Below are 23,972 nucleotides of genomic sequence, written 5' to 3'. Positions count from 1 at the left end.
CACTTTAACTCATTCACTCACAGGACAATTTACTGGATTGCAACTGATTTTGCAAGGCCATAGAATATTGTGTCCTAAACATGGAATCAACCAAAAGAAAGATTAGAGCCTCTTCTTTTATCAGGAAAAAAAAGCATATTTCTATCTTTTTCCATTTTGCATCAATTAGCATTAGAATATGGGTAAGTTTTATCATTATTTACAAATTTGTTTAAAACTATGCGGAAAAGAGCTTTTTGATCTCTTATACTCTGCTGCCATCCTCTGGCCATTTTTGTAATAACTACCATTGCTTCAAGCATTCTCTTCACCTCAGAGGCTGCATCAAAGCCAAAATGTATAAATACATCTTTGGGAGCATGGTCATATTTAAAATAGAACGTATTTATACGTTTTTGGGAGTAAATGAGTTTTAAGGAGTGTAAGAGCAATACACTACATTTACCATATCTGCTCCCCGTTCACACCAAGAAGACTTGCCAGTCTCAGCAGAGAGAGAAAATTGCAAATTAGGCCCAATTTGGACATTTTCACTTCAGGGTTTAGTCACTTTTGTTGCCACCGCTGCGAGTTGAGTTATTTACAGTGTCATATAAGCTGTACATTGACTACTTTACATTGCAGTAACGTGTCATTTCTTCAGTGTTTTCCCATGAAAATTAATTATTTACAAAAATGTGTGCTTGTACACACTCGCTTTTGTGAGATGCTGTACATTGTAATAGACGTCACATCGTTTCCAGTCGTCCCACGGAAAACATTCGCGCATAAAACCTTGATCATGCATATTGATGCGCTTGCAGCTTCGCACCAGCGTGAGGTGCATAAAAACAGAAGTAGGACACTTAAGCGTCTGCTGCATCGACGCAGACGTCGCGCAAAGATATTCACATTTATGTACGGCTCCGCATATTTCTATGCCAGCGCGGCCTTCAAGCCCCATCTGGGGTGGTAAAGCTGACAGTGCACATGTTCACCTGTGACAATGACACCATCCGAGCGCTGACACCACACGGCTCTCTCATTATTGCTCCATCCTCCCGTCCTCCACTGGTAACTGTAGCATTGGCCTCCTGTAGCATGAGGCAGAGAGGCAGATGATGCTCATTAGCAGCTCGTATCGAACATCCAGCGCGGTTGTTAGGCGACGATGGGCATTTACCAGAGATGTACTACATTACAGGGAGAGATGTAATGTGGATGGAGGAAAAAAAAAAAAAAAGGGGGGGGGGGGGGTACCATTTACCACTTTGTGAGGATTACAGGAAATGGGATGGCTGGAATTGAATTAGAGAGAACCTTTTTTTGCTGGAGCGAAAGTCTGGTGAACAAAACTTGGAAACATTCAAGTCACATTCCATTCGGACTTTTTCCATCAATAAAAAAAAAAAAAAACAGGATTAAAGATCAGACTATTTAGATAAGACAAATGTGGCAAGACAAGAATGTGGCATTAAATGAAATGCCAAGTACTTGGACGGATGGTTTTAAAAGTGGCTAATTAATGAGGGAATAAGAAGCCTGTGGTTTATTCTGAATATCAAGGTATGAACGGAAGGAAAGGGCAAGTCTATTTAATGAAATACAAAAAAACAACACTTTAGAGATATGTGGCCACCAAACTAAACTCATAGAAAATACATGTTGTGCATATCTGTATTTGTGAAGTTAGCTGGGCCAGGCAGTAACCTGATGCGTCATCTTCAATATTTCATGAAAATTGGATACGTGGTGGGACAGTTATGACCTTTCCATGCTATACTGACCTTTTAATAATGGCCTGTAACGCTCTTTCAATTTGACATTAATATAATAAACCATCATTATTACAATGACTGCATATCTAGATGTGCTCTATCGGTGTTTAACCTTTTTGCCTTAGTTTAGTCAAACCCACAAACAATAATTACAGTACATGAAGATGTGAGCTGTGGGGTGATGGCCAATTGCAGCACATACTAACATGAGAGCTGTCAAACGATGACATTTAAAAAAAAAATCAGATTAATCACATCGTAGAATTTTGATTAATCACTTAATTAAAAAGGCTTTTTATCAAAAAAAAAAAGTAATCTTATGAGGACGTCTTCAACATTTTTAGATCAACTGCACACTCTCATCTTTTCTAATCAGTTTCTTGCATAATTTAAAATAAAAAACAAACAAAATATTTTAACATGAACAAAATATTCTAAATATTATATGCAAACATTTATTAAATGCTTTACTTTAATGCATGAAGTTATATTTATTGTTCAAACACAACTTGTGCAACCATTAACGTGACCATCCATTGTCAAGCAAAAGGATCATCTGAGGTCCAAATTAATAGTGTGATTAATCTGCGTTAATACGCAAGTTTTTTTTTTGTGATTGATCAATGAGTTATTGCTTTAATTTTGACAGCAATAATTAACATATTTATTAATTGTTACATATATAAGTAGAATACTTAAGTGGCTACTTGTCCTGGATTTGTTGGTCGCAAACTATAATAACAAATAAAAATAATGTTGGAATTTTCATTATAGTTATGTTTCATTTTATTTCGAGTTTATTTTATTTTTATTTTTTTTAAATAGTTTTCAGAGTGGGTTTGCTCACTTTTATTAATTTTATTTTTTTCAAAATATATTCGTTTTAGTTTATTTTTTAGCTTTAGTTTTTTGATAATGTAAGTTTTCATTATGTTTGTAAATGTAAAATGTAGTGTATTTGTCTATTTTATTAGTTTTTTTTCTTTTTCTTTTCTTTTTTTCCCAGTTTTAGCCATGTATTTTGTTAGTTTTTGTTAACTAAAACAACATCGGTTGCATGGAAGCTTTGGGTTGTTGTCATGCGGCCCGTAAAGTTCCTCCTCATGTTTCTAGCCGATATCTACTCTAAAAGTTTTTGCTCAATTTCACTTGTATATGGAACTGTTCTCACCACATTGCAAGCTGAAGGAAAAGCATGACGCTCCCACCACTGTGTAATCTGTGCAATTTTATGCAAAACAAGAGGACAGTCAAATATCTTGACTACACTTGTAGTTGAGTCCCTGCTCCGTGATTCAAGCATTCACCCGTTTACATTTTGTTGTCAAAGAAAGTGATTTTCTTATTCCGCTGCTTCTTTTAACAGCCTGCCGCAGCTTTGTGTTCACTCAGTGGATTGAAAAACTTTCCATTTTTCTCTGCATGAATATCAAAAGGGAGAGATCATGGCACAGCAAGTCAGTGGCGCTGTAGTGGTTCATTTGCCTGACTTGTGTGCAGCCAATGTGGGTTTACTTCCCATTCAGTGCTGTGTGAATGGTTTTCTGTTTTTATGTCTTGTGATTGGCTGGCAACTAGTCCAAAGTGTTGCCATTTTGGCTCCAGCTCACTGCAATACTGGAAAGAATAAGCGGTTATAAAAAATGAATGGATATTTAATTCTCTATTATGTTCGTTTTTGTAAAAGATGTTTTTATATCGATACTATGGAGCAGCATTTTGAAAAGAAAATGATCCGATAAGAGCACCTTTACACGGTTGCGTCTCAAAGACTTGCTGCGGGCAGGTGTCCTGGTTCTCCGTAACTTGAATGATCACCGCTCTGGAGCGGGATTGGCGTCCTGTGCTTTCAAAGCTCCGCCCCTCCACACAAGTCAATTGGCAAGAGCTCCAAGATGACCACTCAGCCAAATGGCAGTCTCCTGAAGACAGAAAAAAGGGGGGGAAAAAATCACTGCCAAGTCAATACGCACACCTGTACTGGCAAGCGCTACATCAGTGATCATTTTATTGGCGTTCCCTCGACAGTGTCTGGTACATTTCATCGAGAAAACTCCTTCTACACATCTGTGACTGATACCAAACGCGCAAACAAATTACACAGCGCGGTGGGTATTCGGAGATAATAGAGCAACCGCCGTCATATATTACATTAACTCATAACTCGATAGCCAGTAGTAAAATGTGTCTCGCGAGGGAGCGCCAAATTAATATGATTTGGGAAGACATTTTTAGCATGGACATTTTTTGTTGTTGTTTTTGGGCCACACTACAAATAGCACATGAGCCCTTTTGCTTCCTGAAGGTCAAACAAGAAAAAGCCTTGTAATCTTTGATGGGGTCATTTTTGCAGTTAAATAAATAAATTAATAAAAATAAAAAAAACTGCACATGTACACACATTTGTGACTCTATGTGGATTGATGGTTTAAAGGGGCTGTCTGCCGGTTTCACTCAGGAAAATGCACTTTTTAAATACAGGATTTAAACAAACAAACTACTTCTCAATTTATAGATATGGGCTTTTCATAACGTGTGGAGGTGATTTTGTCCTAAACCCCCACACCCCAGCCTGTATTTTGCCATTTTGTGTTTGTTTTGTAAACAGCGGGCCGTTTCTGTGGAAAGACAGTGTTTACACCCCTCCAGCCAATCGCAGAGCGGGTGGGGGGGGGGGGGGGTGTTGCAAGCGGGGCCGGGCGAACGTGTCACTCCCACGGCAATTTGAAAGCACGCACGGATTTTTATTTTTATTTATTTATTTATTTAAATTTTTTTTTTTACTCACTCACTCGCAGAAGCATGTGTGAATGAGTGAGGGAAAAAAGAAATCCGTGCGTGCTTTCAAATTGCGGCGGGAGTCACGCAGCTGACACGTTCGCCCGGCCCCGTTTGCGACACTCCACCCCCCTGCTCTGCGATTAGCTGGAAGGGTGGAAACACTGTCTTTCCACAGAAGCGGCCCGCTGTTTACATAAACACAAAATGGTAAAATACAGGCTGGGGTGTGCGGGTTTAGGACAAAATCACCCCCACACGTTATGAAAAGCCCATATGTATAAACTGAGAAGTAGTTTGTTTGTTTAAATCCTGTATTTAAAAAGTGCATTTTCCTGAGTGAAACCGGCAGACAGCCCCTTTAAACAACAACAACAATACAAAAAGCCTTTTATGCAACATTAAAAAATACAGTACACATATTGCTACTTTGGTAAGTGTGCAATAGCCCTGTTGACACACAACAGTAAAATGTAAATGCTGCATGGTGCTTTACATCTAACGTGGAAGTGCTTCTGTGGCAAGAAAGTTGGATCACTTTTGCACAATATGAAATGCGAAAAAGGTATAAATAACTTTTGGACACCTTCCATTGGGGAATTGCACCCACACTGACACTACACAAATGACACATTTTGGATAGATCAATCATGGAGAGAGGATTTCAAAGCTGCTCGAGTTACTTATTTTACAGCTAATGTCAGCATGCGGCTCAGTTCCAGCACTTCTTATCAGAGAAGGGGCGATACAAGAGCTCTTGGTGGTATGGTGAGGCGTAATAGCATATTTAAGATGATTTGACCCTTGTGACATGGAGCGGTACACTGCAAGGAGAAGAAGATAAACTGTAGTAAGTGATGGAACTGGCTAGACTGTAGTGTTTGAATGATACTCAATTCATACTGAGGTGTCAAAGCAGGCCAAAAGTATGCCCGATAATGCCTCCATTCATATTTTCTGGTTCATCTGAAGTTATTCATTGAATTTTCAGAGCCAAGATCCCCATTTTGCTTGTTGGTTTATTTTGAATGATCTTTCAAGAACCGCTGAATATTGTTTTTTTGTTACAGAAAATAAACACAGACCCAAAAGAAAAAGCAATGCTCTTCTTTGAACAGAAAGCACCCCATTCACAAACCAGACCTGCAAAAGACGTTGCACTGCCCATTGAAAAAAAAAAAAACCCGTCAATTAACGTTATTGGCAGCACTCGTTGGGATTTTAGTATACGTCAAAAAACGTTCTTGGCGGTAAACACATTAAAATGAATTCATTATTAGTTCACCACTATATGGCACTAAATCCAACATGATGTCCCTTGAACAGACAACTAAAAATGCGCTGTGAGCGATGCTAACTCGTCGCATGGCCCGTGTTGAATGCCAGTGGCTTTTTGTATATGGAGCTCCTCATTCACTCACCTCGTGATCATGACACACACATTATACTCTCTTTATATTAGGGATGTTCTATACCACATTTTTCAGACCGATACAATACCGATACTCAGATCCTCAGTACTTACCGATACCAAGTGCCGATACGAGTAGTACATTTGATAAAAAAAAAAAAAAAAAATCACTAAAAATATTTTTAACAAAAATACTTCCTTTAATTTTGACAAAAAAACAGCACATTAACTCTCCAATAGTGTTAACGCTCAAAATAAAACACAAAAATGCTCTTTTAGTTTAGGATTCACAATTTTGAAGTATTTCCAAACCGGTGAAGTTTTGGTGAAAAACGCAGACATGCTTGTGGGTTCATTGATGTCAAAACAGGAAGTGATCCTCATGATTTGCCATGGGGTTAAACTACTGCAGGGTAGCGCCATCTACAGGCAAGGAGGACTCACTCAACGTCTCCAGCATCGGTCGCTTGTACTCGTCGGCTTCACGAGTACCCGAGTACTTGAAAAAAGGCTGGTATCGGTACTCGCCCATCCCTACTTTATATCAATTATATCAATATATCAAACCTTCACATACTGTATTCAAATGTCAGATGCCTAAACATGTATTGTTTTCAATGTGTTGCCATTTCTGTTCCTCATAATAGACAGGAGAAGCTGTCTGAGAAAAATGCATCCAACTACAAATACTACACTGTCAACACCTATAATAACCAGAAAGTATTTTAAAATAATTGAAGATTTTACATTCTTCGGCCGCACCATTGTTTTTTTTAATTCAGTTCAAGTCTCACCTTTGTGCTCAGTCTGACTGTACCGGCATTGGACATGTTTTCAGTCATAGCTCATGTTGTCATTATGCAGTCAACAACACATCAATCTCGTGTGCCGTACCACTCAATGTGTGCGTCTGTCACTCTTTTTTACACAGCATACTTAATAAGGTCAAGCATGGTATAGAAAGCATGTATGCTATTTGTCATCCTCTGCAAGTAGGCTATGGCATCAGGAAACTGTGAGCTGGTTTATTTATTAGCAAGTGAGCCCCAGGTCCAATTCCCACGGCTAACTTAGGCATCAGCTTTTATCATATTTATAGTATAATGTACATATTCCCCGGTATATCAGGAGTTCTTTTTTCGTGATTTGGTTGTAGAAACGCGCCATGGGAGGAGCCACCGCGTACAGCAGTTGACACACTTACAACCTTGCATGCATTTGAACAACAGGCTCTTCACTGGCTGCAGCAGTTCTCACCAACTGACACACAATCACATCATCAAACGCCCCTGATCCCGAGCTGAAGCTTGCGGCAGCACTGTTGAGTGAGGAATTAAGGCAAACAGCAGAGACGCGCTGCAAATTGTACGTCTTCAGAGCAAACAAGAGACTGGGTCGGAAGACGGCAGCCAGGAGATCAACATAAATATACTATATCGCACTAGTATGGATGAGGCAAATTCTGATTTTCTTTATTTGTCATATCTGTTTGAATGTTTCTGTGATATAAAAATAACTTTGACAATAGACAATGCAGCTCAACTACAGAGGCAGTGAGAGATGACAAGCAGTGGAAAAAAAAAAAATGCTGCTCCGTATTCATTTTTGATCAAGCAAGAAGATGTTCACCATAAAAAATTGTTAACATTGCACCTTTTTAACTCATTTGCTCCCAATAACGTGTAAATACGTTTTTTTAACTCATTCACTGCCAGTCATTATAGAAAATTTTTACATTTCCAATACTCACGTGATATTACATTCAATAATTATATATAAACCGAATCTACCAAATAACAGAATAGACTCCCTACTTTTTGTCCCGTCCCGTTCTTTTATAATTGACAGCAGAAAAATGTAGGTTTGCCATAATACAGCCATTTCTCCCATGGACTCTGAAACTGTGTTTATTTCCTATAAAATGGGGCAATGATGTCATCTACCGGTGGTTGGGCATCAGTAAAGTTGTTTCCAAGTTTGATATTTACAGTGGAGCATGCTCAGATTCGCCCCCATTTAGCACCGCTCTAAAAAATACAATTGACAAGTATACTTGTCAAAGGCAGTGAATGAGTTAATGTTCTAAGTGTCACAAAGACGTATTTTTACGTTTTATTTATTTATTTATTTATTTTTTTATGCTAGAGCATACAGTGTGATGGTTCTGTTGTCTCTCTAGCAGTTCCAGAGTGTGGCAGGAGGCGGCGCCAACCTCGCAGGCAGAGGCCTGCTCCCACACCTGAGGCTCATCAGCCTGATGAGCCAACAACCTATTTAACCAGCCCCTCCTTTGGTTCTGTGCCGGAACATTCCCTTGCTATACCTGCTACGTTTGCTTGTCTCCTCCTGCCACACCCGTCTTGTGTTCTAGTCCCTGGTCTCCGGCTTGTAGTGGTTTTTGTTTCTCGTTCTACCGGTCTATTAAGACGGCTCTTTATGTTGCTACTTTGGTCCCTAGTGTTTTATGTTGCTACTTTGCGCTTTAGTGTTTCTTCATCCCTGAACAAGGTGATTTTTGGTTGCTACTTTGTTTTCTAGAACTTTTTCCCTGAGCAAGGTGATTTTCTGTTGATACTTTTGTGAACAATAAACTGTGGACTTTGTCTCTCACTCTGCATCCTGGGTCCTGGCCTTGCTTTGCCTCACGGCACATAACAGAATGTTCCGGCCATAATGGACCCAGCAGAGTCAGAGCACTTAAGGAGTGCGCTTTCGGCACAAGGAGCACTTGTTGGACAACACCAATCAACCCTGCAACAAGTGATGGACCATCTACAGCAACTCACCACCAGTGTGGACCAGCTGAACAAGCAGATGGCAGCCATGAGTCACCAACTGCCGTCGTCCAGCTCCTCTGGTTGCTCGCCCTCTCCATCGGCGGCAACCCCTCCAGCCTCCCAGCCGTCTTCTCCCAGAGAGCCATTTATTCCGATTCCTGCTAGGTATTCTGGAGACTTAGGCACATGTGCTCAGTTTTTGCTACAATGTAGATTAGTGTTTAACCAGCAACCCAGTACTTATGCTACTGCCCAGTCAAAAATCGCCTTCATTATGAGTCTGTTATCAGGACAAGCGGCCGCTTGGGCCTTGGCAATCACAGAACAAGGATCGGCAGTGCTAAATGATTATGAACAGTTTACCGGAGAAATGAAACGCATTTTTGATCACCCGGTGCGAGGCAAGGAAGCAGTTGGCCAGTTGCTGGATCTGCGTCAAGGTAGCCACTCGGTCTCTCAATATGCATTAACTTTCCAGGTTCTGGCAGCCAGTAGCGGATGGGGGGACTCTGAGCTACAAACAATTTTTCAAAAGGGGCTCGCTGGGGAGATAAAGGATGAGTTGGCTTTAAGGGATGAATGTAACTCACTAAATGACCTTATTACATTAGCAACACGGATGGACAATCGGCTCAGGGAGAGACGGCGGGAGAGGAAGATGGACATGGCTCGTCGCTCGTCAACTTTCTCACCGTCCAGCTCAACCGTCATGGGGAACTCCACCGCCTCATCTCCGAGCACCGCTCCTGAACTGCATTCCAGCACGACACCTCGCGACGAGCCCATGGAGTTGGGCAGGGCTCGACTCACCCCTGTCGAACGACAGCGACGCATGAGGAGCCGACTGTGCCTGTACTGCGGCCAGGGTGGCCACTTCTTGGCAAGCTGCCCCGAGTTGCCAAAAGCCGGGGCTCACCAGTAGGAAGGGAGGCACTGGTGAGCCGAATATCTTCCCCCTCGTCCTCCCAAATACAGGTACCAGGTATGATTCACACGACACTTTGCTCGTTACCTGTCCAGGTGCTGATAGACTCCGGAGCCGATGACAACTTCATAGACATTGACTATGTTAAAAACAACAATCTTTCCCTGACTCCACTGACCTCCCCCAAGAAAGTTCTTGCAGTCGACGGGAGGCTTCTAGAAAGGGTTACACACAGAACCACACCCATTAAACTGACACTCTCTAGTAACCATCATGAAGTAATTGAGTTCTATGTGATTTCCTCCCCCCTCAACACCGCAATTCTAGGGATTCCCTGGTTGAAGCTGCATAACCCCCACATAGACTGGTCCACAGGCACAATTCGGAACTGGAGCAACTATTGCCATGCCCACTGTCTAAAGTCAGCCCTACCTGCCAGGGGTCCTAACTCTCCCCACTACTCAAAAGATATTGACCTAAGTAACGTCCCCAGTGAATACCACGATTTAAAGGCAGTTTTCAGAAAGGACTTGGCGTGCTCCCTTCCCCCACATAGACCCTATGACTGTGTTATAGAACTGCTCCCTGGGGCTCCACTCCCAACACACAGACTATACAACTTAACCAAACCCGAACGGGAAGCAATGGAAAAATACATCACCGACTCATTAGCTGCAGGACTTATAAGACCGTCTTCATCTCCATTAGGCGCAGGGTTTTTCTTTGTGGAAAAGAAGGATAAAACTCTGCGTCCTTGCATTGACTACACTGGCTTAAACACCATCACAGTTAAAAACAAGTACCCTCTGCCGCTCCTGGACGCTGCATTCAGCCCTCTCCACAATGCAATGGTGTTCACCAAATTGGACCTCCGAAACGCCTACCACCTGGTAAGGATACGCGACGGCGACGAGTGGAAAACTGCCTTCAATACCCATTTGGGACACTTTGAGTATTTGGTCATGCCCTTTGGGCTCACAAACGCTCCAGCAACATTCCAGTCATTTGTGAATGATGTACTCAGAGACCTGCTTGATAAGAATGTTTTTGCATATCTAGACGATATTCTCATCTTTTCTCGATCACATGAAGAGCATGTGGGGCACGTAAGAGATGTCCTGCGGAGGTTACTAGAAAACAAACTGTATGTTAAAGTTGAGAAATGTGAATTTCATGTTTCCACTGTTAATTTCCTGGGCTATGTGATAGAAAAGGGGCGGCTCAGGGCCGATCCCTCTAAAATCGAAGCGGTTAAAAATTGGCCTCTGCCTACCAATCGGAAGCAGCTGCAACGTTTCCTTGGGTTCGCTAACTTCTATAGGAGATTTATCCGAAACTATAGTAGTATAGCTGCTCCTCTCACGTGTTTGACCTCAAACAAACTTCGCTTCGTGTGGTCTGGTGATGCTCAATGTGCTTTTAACCATCTGAAAGAACTCTTTGTTAATGCCCCTGTTCTCGCCCACCCAGATCCCGAGCAGCAGTTTGTGGTAGAGGTGGATGCGTCAGATTCAGGAGTGGGGGCCGTCCTCTCTCAGCGCCTGCCTGCGGACCAAAAACTACACCCCTGTGCTTACTTCTCCCGCCGGCTTTCCCCGGCGGAGCGCAACTATGATGTGGGCAACCGCGAACTCCTGGCAGTGGTCCTAGCCCTCCAAGAATGGCGGCATTGGCTGGAGGGTGCAACTCATCCCTTCATTGTTTGGACGGACCACAAGAACTTGTCCTATCTTCGCACCGCCAAACGACTGAACTCTCGTCAAGCTCGTTGGGCTCTCTTCCTCGGACGCTTCAACTTCACCCTCACCTACCGCCCCGGCTCCCGAAACCTGAAACCTGACGCCCTCTCCCGGCAGTTCGCCTCTGGAGAGGAAGAGAGGGACTCAAGCACGATCCTCTCCCCTGAGTGTGTGGTCGGGGCGATGCGGTGGCGAGTGGAGAAGGAAGTTCAGGAGGCACTTGACAACCAACCAGTTCCAAATGAATGTCCTCCAGGGAAACTGTTCGTGCCACCTGCCGCCAAGACTCCTGTGCTCCTCTGGGGGCATACCTCAAGAATCGCTTGCCACCCTGGGATCCACCGGACACTCTCCCTGATCCAACAGCGCTTCTGGTGGCCAACCATGGCTGCCGATGTTCGGGCTTTTGTTGCGTCATGCTCAGTTTGCGCCCGCAATAAACCTTCTCATCAAGCCCCGGCAGGCCTATTACGCCCCTTGCCCATCCCCTCTCGGCCATGGTCGCATATCGCGGTGGATTTCGTCACGGGACTTCCCCCATCCGAGGGCAATGACACAATCCTTACCATCGTCGACAGATTCTCCAAGTCAGTTCATTATGTCCCCCTCCCAAAACTCCCCACCGCCTTGGAGACTGCTAACCTATTGGTCCAACATGTATTCAGGCTCCACGGAATCCCCACAGACATCGTGTCGGACAGGGGTCCACAATTCACCTCTCAAGTCTGGAAGGCTTTCTGTCGGGCACTAGGGATCTCTCCCAGTCTCTCCTCCGGCTACCACCCCCAAACCAACGGTCAGACGGAGCGTGCAAATCAAGACCTGGAAACAGCTCTGCGCTGCGTAGCCTCACGCCTTCCTGCCTCCTGGTCCGCGCACCTCCCATGGGTGGAATACGCGCATAACACACTGATCAGCACTGCCACAGGCATGTCCCCATTTAAGGTGACCTCGGGCTACCAACCCCCTCTGTTTCCCAGCCAGGAGTCCGAGGTTGCCGTCCCGTCCATCCATGCCCACTTCCGCCGTGCCAGACGAGTCTGGAGGGAGGCTCGAGCAGCGCTGTCCAGGACAGCGGAGCGCAACCGACGCCTGGCTGACCGGAGGAGAACCCCAGCCCCCGACTACCAAGTGGGAAGCGTGTCTGGCTTTCCGCACGTGACCTGCCCCTTCAAGTGGACTCCCGCAAAATGGCTCCACGCTTCATTGGCCCTTTTCCCATTGACAAGATCATCAACCCGAATGCTGTCCGACTCCGGCTCCCGTCATCCCTCAGGATCCACCCCGTTTTCCACGTGTCTCTTCTGAAACCGGTCGTGGATAGCCCCCTCCAGCCACCCGCCCCACCGCCACCTCCTCCCCGGATCGTTGATGGACACCCTGCATACACCGTGAATCGCATCCTTGATGTCCGCAGGCGGGGCAGGGGGTTCCAGTATCTCGTCGACTGGGAGGGGTACGGCCCGGAGGACCGCTCCTGGATCTCACGTGCCCTCATTTTGGACCCGCAACTGCTGCGTGAGTTCTATGCCCGTAACCCTGATAAGCCTGGTCGAACGCCGGGTGGCGTTCGTTAGGGGGGGGGTACTGTGATGGTTCTGTTGTCTCTCTAGCAGTTCCAGAGTGTGGCAGGAGGCGGCGCCAACCTCGCAGGCAGAGGCCTGCTCCCACACCTGAGGCTCATCAGCCTGATGAGCCAACAACCTATTTAACCAGCCCCTCCTTTGGTTCTGTGCCGGAACATTCCCTTGCTATACCTGCTACGTTTGCTTGTCTCCTCCTGCCACACCCGTCTTGTGTTCTAGTCCCTGGTCTCCGGCTTGTAGTGGTTTTTGTTTCTCGTTCTACCGGTCTATTAAGACGGCTCTTTATGTTGCTACTTTGGTCCCTAGTGTTTTATGTTGCTACTTTGCGCTTTAGTGTTTCTTCATCCCTGAACAAGGTGATTTTTGGTTGCTACTTTGTTTTCTAGAACTTTTTCCCTGAGCAAGGTGATTTTCTGTTGATACTTTTGTGAACAATAAACTGTGGACTTTGTCTCTCACTCTGCATCCTGGGTCCTGGCCTTGCTTTGCCTCACGGCACATAACATACAGAAGGCTTTGATGCAGCCTCTCAACTGCAAAAAACGGTTGCAGAAATGGTAGTTATTACACAAACGGCCAGCAGGTGGCAGCAGAACAAAGGAGATCAATCAGGGCCATCTAGAAAAAAAGCTAAATTACTTAGAATTTTAAATAGATTTGTGAAAACTGATGAAACTTAGCTCTCTTCTAATGCTAATTGCTGCAAAACGGAAACAGATAGAAACATACTTTTTTTCCTGATGAAAGAAGAGACTTTAATCTTTCTTTTGGTAGGTTGCATGCTTTTATAGCAATTGAACACAATATTCTGTGGGCCTTGCAAAATCAGTCCAAATCCAGTAAAACAGCCGGGAGCGAACGGGATTGCTTCTGTGAAAATGGCTGGGAGTGAATGAGTTAATTGACCTTTTTTCCCCCCTTTGTAAGAAAGCGGTGTTGTACGCTAACTGCATCAGTAAATAATGTGGTTAGTTGAGCAAGCATGCGGAAGCCAGAGGACACTTTTGGCCACGGCCAGTTATAGATAAATGGCTAATTAGTTATTGTAGTAGTTTATTGACTTGGCAATAGCAGCTGTTTTCAGCAGCAGCTGAAATGTCAATGAGTTGGGGGAGGTGATGGATTCCAGCAAACGAATGCACAAGTATTGACGATGTCGCATGTAAAGCAGGGAAATAATTATTGGTGTTGCGAGTGCAGAATGAATGCATAATACATAATTCATACAGGCAAAAAATAATTACTGTAAAGTGAGAGTGTTGCTGGAGAGCTCTTCATCGCTTGTGAATTATGTTGCTACATTTGAATGGGGAAAGAGTGTTTGAAATAAGGGCAGTTTTACCTCGACATGGAACAAAGCAAGGTTGCTCCACCTCCTGTTGGATTTCTTTCCTCAATTTGTCGCCACAAAATTTCTCTGCCACTGGCAGAGGAGGAGACTCGGTCCAGTCACCCTTGTGAACCACACACGACAGGTTTCTTCTCCGAACCCCCTCGCCACAGTCCGCACCCTGCACAGTCACACATAATTAGTGGTGGTTTCTGGTATGCGCATTTTGAAAAACCCTTCCAAAGAAAAACTATGTGAAATGGTTTGCTATTGCCATTATGACATGTAAATCATTGTGATTTGTATGGGAAAGTTGGGCACCATTTGTAGAAGAGATGCAAGAAGAGGCAACGGCTAAGTGGGAAAAATAAAAACAAAACTTTTTTTCAAAGCAAACTACATTTGGAAGTGAAACTAAAGTGATGCATCTCCATTTTTGTGCCAGGGCAAGTCTGTTTTACCGTGTTTGGAAATTTGGCAAACTGCCCTATTTTCTACACACCCCCGGTGCATCTGACAATCTGGTGACAGAAAGTAGACTAGACTTTAGACCAGGTGAAACCAGGTCTAAGTTGTGACGCAGGTGGTGTGATGCGATTATCTGTATCGTGGCAGACATCAATTCATTTCTATGTATCCATCCATCCATCCATCCATCCATTTACTAATTGATGAGATTATTTCTGATTGTGTGTGGGCTAATTCTGGGGAAATAATGGGATTTCTTTTTTTTTTTTTTTTTTTAAGTTATTTATTGAATATTTTGCGAGGAAAATGTCAAAACCATCAGGTGCAACAATTTTGAAGGATTTAGGTATGTATGAACATAACTTCATTGTGTTATTTTATATGGAATTCAAGCTAGCACCGCCACTGTGTATGATGGAACCGCTGCAGTTTGGAGTTAAATGTTATACAGTTAATTTTGAGTTGAATATAAATAAGTTCTATTTTTAACATTTTAAGTGTCCCAAAGACATATTTATCCATTTTTTTTTAATGCTAGAGTAGGGGTGTTTAAAAAAAAAATCGATTCGGCGATATATCGCGATACTACATCGCGCGATTCTCGAATCGATTCAATAATTGGCAGAATCGATTTTTTTTTGATTTTTTTTTATTTATTTTTTATTTTTTATTTTTTTTTTTTTAGGATTCACACCTTGAGCATGGAAGGATGTTATATGAACGGAACATTAAGCCTTAATATTTTATTTTAATGCTGTTCAAACATGAAACAGATTACAACCTCTATAAGACTGAAATTTCAGATAAATAAATAATACATTTTCATATAAATCTTACACTCTACAAGCTTACTGATTAGTATTTTCTAAATTTGAATGAAAAAAATCGCAACGATCGACTTATAAATTCGTATCGGGATTAATCGGTATCGAATCGAATCGTGACCTGTGAATCGTGATACGAATCGAATCGTCAGGTACTAGGCAATTCACACCCCTATGCTAGAGCATACAGAAGGCTTTGATGCAGCCTCTCAACTGCAGAGAACGGGTGAATAAAATGGTAGTAATTACAAAAACGGCCAGCAGGTGGCAGCAGAGTATAGAGATCAACCAGGGCCATGTTGCAAACAAGTTGTTTCCCCACAATTCTAAACAGGGTTTGTGAATAATGATTAAACTTAGCTATATTCTAATATTAATTGCTACAAAACGGAAACAGATAGAAATATGCTTTTTTTTCCCTGATGAAAGAAGAGACTCTAATCTTTCTTTTGGTAGGTCCCATGTTTTTATAGCAATTGACCATAATATTCTGCAGGCCTTGCAAAATCAGTCAAAATCCAGTAAAACATCCCTGAGCGAAGGGGGTTCAGTGAAAATGACTGGGAGTGAATGAGTTAAGATAGTCATACCTCAATGGTGCAGTGGGACCAGTCGCTGAGCAGCCACATGTAGCAAGGCCTTATGGGACACGCCTTTGTCTGGATGAGCTGGTTTGGACAAGGACGACCTTCCTCATGAGCCTCCCGCAAGGTTCTCCGAGTACGCACAGACTGCCCTGCACAAGAACATCGCACGGCAATCTACAGTAGAATCATTCCTTGCGTCTGCTTCCGTTAACACGGCAAACTGATAAACAATTAAAAAGTCGGGCTCATGCGCTAAAATAGCTCACACAGCGAGCGGCGTGAAATGGGCGTCAAAGATTGATATAATGCATATTCAGAAGAAAGAAGGCAGCTGTGCCCACGCTTTTCCCTCACGACACATTTTGCCAGAGACAAAGAGGAATTAGTTCAACAGCACTTTTCCTCTGTTTCATCATTAATGCTCATGTCTCGCAGTCTCCTAACACAAGTGTTTCGTGCGAGGGACTCATTAATAATTTGTGAGCGTAAAAGTTTGGGAAATGGCTGAAAAGAAAGGAGTGGCCCGAGAGGGTTTGCTCGTTAGAGAACAGTTCAGTATCTGAGCAGGACCTTCATCAGTGCTGAGGTCAAGACGAAAAAAAAAAAAAAGTGGTTGTTAATGCCACAAACTCTCAAAAACAGAACAGACAAACGCTCCCATGGCTGATCATCACACTCTGAAAGCGAGATGACACAAATCCCTCGTGGAGGCTGACAGACTGGCCGGTAGCGGCGACCGAGTCGCGAGACGTGAGTCGACATCCTCAGCTGCGGCATGCTTGGCTGGGAACCTCTCCGAGCGGAGGCAAGAGCGACCAATGTCAAATTAAAATTAATGAACTTAGGAAGATGCCGGTGAGTCTTTCCAATTAAAAGAATAACAAGGTTTCTCTCCTGCAGAGTGGCTTTACGAAGCCCCGGCAAGCCATGCATGGATCCAGGTTCAAATCATTACCTTTTGCTTAATGCATGAGCTTATAACACATCTCTTTCAAAGGAAGCCACAGGTTGGTGATCTCTAATTGCATTTTTGAAACCACCCTGCAAGAATCCGATATATATTTTATTTAGTCGCACTGAAATATTAACAGCGCTGTTATGGGTCAGGTGAGCTCTCTAAAATTGAGATGAAATCAACCTGCTGTTCTCTCACTACGACCTCGGAAAGCAAATACGTATGTGACGAGGAAAAATGGGAAAACACGGTGCTAGATTGCAAAAAGTCCCTCTGTGTCTTTTAATTTTTAATGTTTTTAACACATTGAAATCTATTCATGCAGGATGTTGGGGAATACTTGAGTATAGAGGAGATAATGACGCCTTGCAAATGTGATCAGCAATGTCTGTCCATCAGGTTGAAATTCTCACTGTTTTTTTATTTTATTTATTTTATTATTATTATTATTTTTTTACCTTGGCTGCCGCAGGTATGCGAGCATTGTCCCCATGGTGACCATTCCGAGAGGACACAGCTGACCGGACAGTCGACCACACAGTTCTCCACCAACGTCCAGTTCTTGACCAGTCCAAGCTGTACGACAAAAGGGGCAATAAGCTCCAAACTCCACCGATGAAACATTTGAACACACCTTTTTTTTTTTTTTGTGTAAAATATACATTTCAAACTCTCCATTGAGGCTCATAAATCCTTTCATTTTTGGTGCGACACAATGTATGAGAAATGAACGGTGCATTTGGGACCAAGAGCCGTTTACAATTTATTTTAAACACACCACTGAGAAAAGCAGAGGCTGCTGCAGATAATTTAGCTTGAGACCAAATTGCCTCATGAAACATGAATAGACGCAATATGTATAAATTATTGAAAGCAAGAGCACCTTGTTTGTTTGAGACAAGAGGTACAAACGTTGCTAACGCTGATCTTCACCTGAAATGAATGTGAAGATACCCAGTGGGCAATTTTATCCTTTCTGGGATCCCATCCATCCATTTTCTATAGCGCTTTTCCATAATAGGGTCGTGGCTAGGAATGGGCCAGCCGGTATTAGATTCTGATGGTATGATCACCGTGAGCAAAAACGAACAGCTTGAAAATGACCTTTTTTTAAAAAAATATTTGATGAATTAAAAACAGCATTTATTTCCGTTGAACAATCTATTTTATTTTTAAACAAAATATTGAGTATTTGGTCCCATGTTAAGTTTAAATAAATAAATGTATCACTGGTGCACTATTTTTAGAACAGACCCAAGGGCAACTCATGTGGTCCTTGGGACTAACTAGCACCAGCTGGCATTATTACAGATTTTTTATTTATTTTATTTTTTTCGCACATTAATCAGAGAGAAAAAGCAACGTGTTTGCAGTGCCTATGTCGTCTTACTCCCTCCCTCTGGAGAAGGAGAAAAAAGTTAATTGGAGACAATTAACTTTAAAAAGGCATCTAGTTCACTCAACTTTGCAAGCAGCCAATCATATTGTGCTGCTTAGACGCCCCCTCAAAAATTGAAAGTGCTCAACCCATTACCGATGACAGCCAGTATTAGAGGTTATTATTAAATTAAATTTTTAAAACCATGGTAAACCGTCAAACCAGTAATCGGCTCATGCCTAGTATGATCTTATCCTGGCTAGCTTTGGGCAAGAAGCGGGGGAACTCCCTGTATGGGATGCCAGCCAATTGCAGGCACAGATTACAAAAAATAATAATAATAATAATAATGATAATAATACACTTTCACGCCTTGGGAAAAATTAAGCACCTTCAATTAATCAGACATTAACATTTTCAGAATGTGAGAGTACTTGTAGAAACCTCCACAAGCTCAGTGTGATTAAGTTAAAATAATTTTCATATCGGACTGTCACTGAATAGTTGGCTGTTACTCATTTACTCCCAATAACGTATAAATATGTTTTTTTTAATGTTCTAAGTGTCCCAAAGACGTATTTATACGTTTTTTTTAATGCTAGCGCATACAGAAGGCTTTGATGCAGCCTCTCAACTGCAAAGAACTGTTGCAAAAATGGTAGTTATTACAAAAACGGCCAGCAGGTGGCAGCAGAGCAAAGGAGATCAACCAGGGCCATGTAGAAAAAAAAGCTCAATTACTTACCATTTTAAATAGATTTGTGAAAACTCGTGAAACTTAGCTCTCTTCTAATGCTAATTGCTGCAAAACGGAAACAGATAGAAACATACTTTTTTTTTCCTGATGAAAGAAGACTTTAATCTTTCTTTTGGTAGGTTCCATGCTTTTATAGCAATTGAACACAATATTCTGTGGGCCTTGCAAAATCAGTCAAAATCCAGTAAAACAGCCGGGAGCAAACGGGATTGCTTCTGTGAAAATGGCTGGGAGTGAATGAGTTAAGAACTACATGTTAAAGATTACCTGCTCACACTCTTTCAAGCCCACAATCTTTCCATCACTTCGGACGCAGTCGAGAAGCCGTTGCCTGGCACCTCCACCACAGATTGCATTTTCGCTCAGTCGACATGTGCTCCATTCTGTGATATACACACACACACTTTGAAGAAATGCCTGCACGAAAGCATGTGTGGAAAAAAAAGAAGAAGTCCAAAACAAGCAACGTTGTATGACTACAGTGTCTCAGCATTGACATTCAGCCAGGCCGAACAGTTACTATGCCTGCAAATACTTGCATTCATCCAGGTCACAGTATTCTCAGGGCAGCGAGCCGATCAAAGCGGAGCTGTTTGTTGTCTAGACCGCTCGGTTTCTTAATGTCTATAGAAGTGGGTCGCTACTTGGCAACAATATGAATATGCGGGTCCCTTGGTGACAACAGTTGGCAACCAGCGAGCTCGAAGATGTTTCGTCTCTCATCCGAGCTCATTAGCTTCATGCGCAGGCTTAAATAGAACAGCTGTAACCTCAGTGCTGGTGTGGAAAACCAAATCATTTATCCTTGAAGTTGGAGGCACGCCCCAGCCACAAACGGTATCACTCTTTTGGGATGCAACACAGCAGTCGTTAAGCTCGTTGGAGAGAGGCCTCCGCCGGCCAATGATAGTTTGTTTGGGTGGAATCACCCTCTTGAATATTCTTTTCAGCTGCAACAATGGTCATGGAGGTTATTTGTTAGAGGCTAAATATTGAATCCTGGGAGTGCCATATTTTTGTTTCTTATTTCACTGACAATCACGCCAAGTCAACGTCATAGCAATACAAATGAGTTCTGTACACATAGCACAGTTGTACAAATAAAATGGTCCTACCTGAGACTTGGTACTGGTAAGTGAAGCAGGTGCTGTTGAGGGAGCAACTTTCTGACTGCGCCGTTTCGGGACAGGCTGCGCTTCCCACGCCAGGGAGGCGGAGGATATGTCTGCTCCTGTTTCTCTCCGAGCCTCGGTCACATTGCTGCATGCGCGGAGCACAAACAAACACACAAACATGTGACATCACGACAGCACTTGACTTACATTTTATACTATTTTCTATTTTCAGCATGACAGATGGAAATGATGCATTTTCTGCCTGTTTATTCCTATTTACTCCTACTACTCCTACTACTAATAATAATAATAACAATAACAATGCAACCAGTCCAGGGTGTACCCCGCTTACTGCCCAGAGCCAGCTGAGATAGGCTCCAGCAGCCCCCGCGACCCTTGTGAGCAATAAGCAGTCAAGAAAAGCGATGGATGGATGGATGGATGGATGGATGGATGGATGGATGGATGGATGGATGGATGGATGGGTAATAACAACAACAACTTAGATGTATACATCAATTATTACTCAGACATTTAAACTGACTCACAATGGTTATGGGTTAAGATGTGTCGCCAATGTATTAAGATGAAAATGCTATCTATGCCAACAGTTTGAAGAAAATTTCAAATTAAATTTCAAAAAGCCAAATAATGTCAGTGATCTTAAAGAGACACTTTTCAGCAGTAAAAAGTTTATATTTTGCAGAGAATTAATTTGATAACTTCGTTATTTTTCATGAATAATTCATACCTTTAAAAACACATTTCTCCACTTTGCCCGTCAACTGATGAGGAAGAAAGAAGGTAATGATGACCAGTCATGGCTGAGCAAACCCAGAAAACAGGTGAGTCGTGATTGGTCGTTATCTAATTCCTCAGCACAGGTGATGTAAAAAATTGATGTAAAAAATCAGTTTTCATAACTCGTTATCACCTAATTGTACATGAAAAGTTATCAAATTAATTCTGGACAAAATATTAACTTTTTAATGCTGAAAATGGCTGAATGAGTTAAGTATCACTTTACGCTAAAGATGAAGATGACTCCCCAGTTCGATTCAGTTTGAAATTGTTCAGGTCAGTATTTCCAATCCCAAAATATAAAATGTTCACATGAAAGAATGTAACATTATAAACATGTTAGGCCTGCCGCATACTGAAACTGACGGACCTGTCACATGGTATATATTAGGGGTGGGACGATACGGCTAAACCACGATTCGATACTGTGGCGATATTTGGCTCACGATATCGATAATATCACGATACACAATATCTACGATTTTTGATATATTGTCAGAAATTTTTTTAGCAATATATCACGATATGTGACTGAAAAAGCCAACAAATGCCCCTAAAAAGGAAAATCTCTAATTATGCATTTATTTAATGCCAAAACTTTGTACAATGTACAAAGTTCTGCATATTGCCTCACTGCCTCTTAGTGTTTTAACTGTAAACATTGTAAAGAGAAACAAATTAAAGTGATAAACACTGCAACAACTGGACACATTACATCGATATTTATCGTCAGTGTATCGATAATTTATTGCAACAGAGACGCAACAATATATTGCGATATCGATTTTTTTCTCCCACCCCTAGTATATATATAATTGGCCAAATACTTTATTAGCGGTTGACCATTTCAAAATTCAAGTTGTCGGTGAAGTTGGACATGATATTTCCCGTTAAAAATGTATTTTTGCTCCAAGCACAAATGAAAAAACGGTTTGTAGGCGGCCACTTTGGTACAATAGTTCTAATTTCATATAGACTAGAAAGCAAAGTGTGGAGAGTCTCTGTTGCTGTAAAGTACAGGCACAGTCAGAGAATGGGGCGATCAACAGACTCTCAAAATATTCACATTGTCTCTGTACTGGTGTACCTTCTTTGTCGTCATCCGCTTCATTCTTGACAATCACACCATGTTTTTATGGTTCAATAAAAATAAAAATACATCATACTGCATGTGAACTTCGAAACCCCATGCACAATCTAGGTGAAGAATAACAAGGATTGAACAAAAACAAATACTGTTGCTCTTCTTTGAGTAAACAATCTTGTTTTACTTTTCTGTGGACTGTTTTTAAAGCTCGAAAGCTAACATGAGGGCAATGAGCAAGCAATTAAAAGTAGCACTACAAATCTGTCACCAACAAATGAAGTGACTATATGAAATGCTGAATATGGCAGACCTGCTCTCTCGGGAGAGTGGCAGGAAAAAGAAAGTGTCTCTGCTTCCATCTTTATTCGCCCCTGTGGTCCTGATTCATCAGAACATGCACTTCAATCAATGTCACTTCCTAATGAGGCTCATCACTGGGAGGCTCATTAATCAACAGCGGTTTTCACACCAGCCGTCACCGAAACACACAAATCTATTTGTACATGACAACACCACGTCCTCCAGTCTGTTTTTTTGTTTTGTTGTTGACAAATTAAGAGCTTTCAAAGAATAGGCTGCTTCTGAATAACGTGGAATGATTAAAGTCAAGTATCATACAATTAGGCTGCAATACATAAACAGTTAAAGTAGCATCACTCTCAGACACATTTGCTTTGCGTTACATTTAGCTCGTTCTATAGCCTGAATTCAAATAAAAATGAATAGTGAATGATAGAAAAAGGTGCAATTACATTAAAAGCATCAGCTATTTCTCAACCAAACCTACCAGAGCAGAGATAACCTTTGAACCCTATTTGACTGAACAAAAATATAAACACTTTTTTTTTTCTCTCCAATTTTTCATGCATGAAAGTGAAAGGTCCAACACCAAGTTTGCTTCACAAATGCATCTAGTTGTGAGCACTTCTCCTTTGCCAAAATAATGCATCCACCTGATAATGCTGCTTAGACAGCATGATTATTGCATTTTGACACATTTGTAAACAATATTTGAGAGAAATAAGACTTTTGCGTTAATAGAGAAGGTTGAGCAGGAGAAAAAATTAACGTGTTGTGCTTTTGTTTTTGTTCACCATAACAAGAAGACAAAAAGCAGCAGGATTGGAGAATGTGGAGTGGGGAAGTTGGCGTATTTGTTGAGTTTATTGATTTATTTACAGCTATTGAACCATCAACCTAGAGAGCACATTTAGCCAAAGCAACCAGCGTGTTGTGTTCCCCTGCGAACAAAAGCACGCGAGACACACGGAGCGACGCGTTATTTCTTGCTCGGTCTGAACCTAGCATAACAATTGTTGTGTAATGCCACCTCCTCTTGATATTGTTGAAGCCTCGCAGCATTATATCGCCTGAAGAATAAAAGTCTGACAAAAGTGAGTAAAACAAAAACAAAAAAAGTTAGGTGAGATTTTAGTAGGTCTGTTTTGTTGAAAATCGATAGCTGCCATGCTTTGTTGCAGAAGGAAGTCCGTCAGCCTGAAGCTATAATTGTGTGCAGATACATTTCCACCTATTACACAGTCTAGTCAGCTCTTTCATTTTTTTTTATTGCATCATTCTCGGCTCTTAGACCTTTGAAATCGAGTTTTGGAAGATGATGTAACTGCAGTCGTTAGTTTTTGTTAAGTATTTAAAGCCTTTCTCTTGGTGGTGGCTTGGTGGTGAGTTTGACGGCA

The 23,972-nt window shown here is 42.1% G+C and overlaps 1 protein-coding gene across 2 annotated transcripts in view; it reads right to left on the bottom strand.

Annotated features, from left to right (window-relative positions):
• The window catches only part of thsd7ba (thrombospondin, type I, domain containing 7Ba), a 213,015-nt gene that overhangs the window by 6,269 nt on the left and 182,774 nt on the right, over positions 1-23,972 (bottom strand). For both annotated transcript variants that reach the window (XM_077536062.1, XM_077536063.1), the window contains 7 exons: positions 20,388-20,532; positions 19,540-19,655; positions 17,596-17,713; positions 16,186-16,331; positions 14,316-14,484; positions 3,506-3,679; positions 978-1,073 (listed from right to left, as the gene is read on the bottom strand). In XM_077536062.1, the coding sequence (XP_077392188.1) occupies positions 978-1,073; positions 3,506-3,679; positions 14,316-14,484; positions 16,186-16,331; positions 17,596-17,713; positions 19,540-19,655; positions 20,388-20,532 (964 nt within the window). The remainder of the gene's footprint in view (positions 1-977; positions 1,074-3,505; positions 3,680-14,315; positions 14,485-16,185; positions 16,332-17,595; positions 17,714-19,539; positions 19,656-20,387; positions 20,533-23,972) is intronic.

Source organism: Festucalex cinctus, chromosome 11 (assembly GCF_051991245.1).
Source record: "Festucalex cinctus isolate MCC-2025b chromosome 11, RoL_Fcin_1.0, whole genome shotgun sequence".
NCBI lineage: Eukaryota > Metazoa > Chordata > Actinopteri > Syngnathiformes > Syngnathidae > Festucalex > Festucalex cinctus.
Note: the sequence above shows the minus strand (reverse complement) of the source record. Positions and strands in the feature narration are given on the sequence as shown.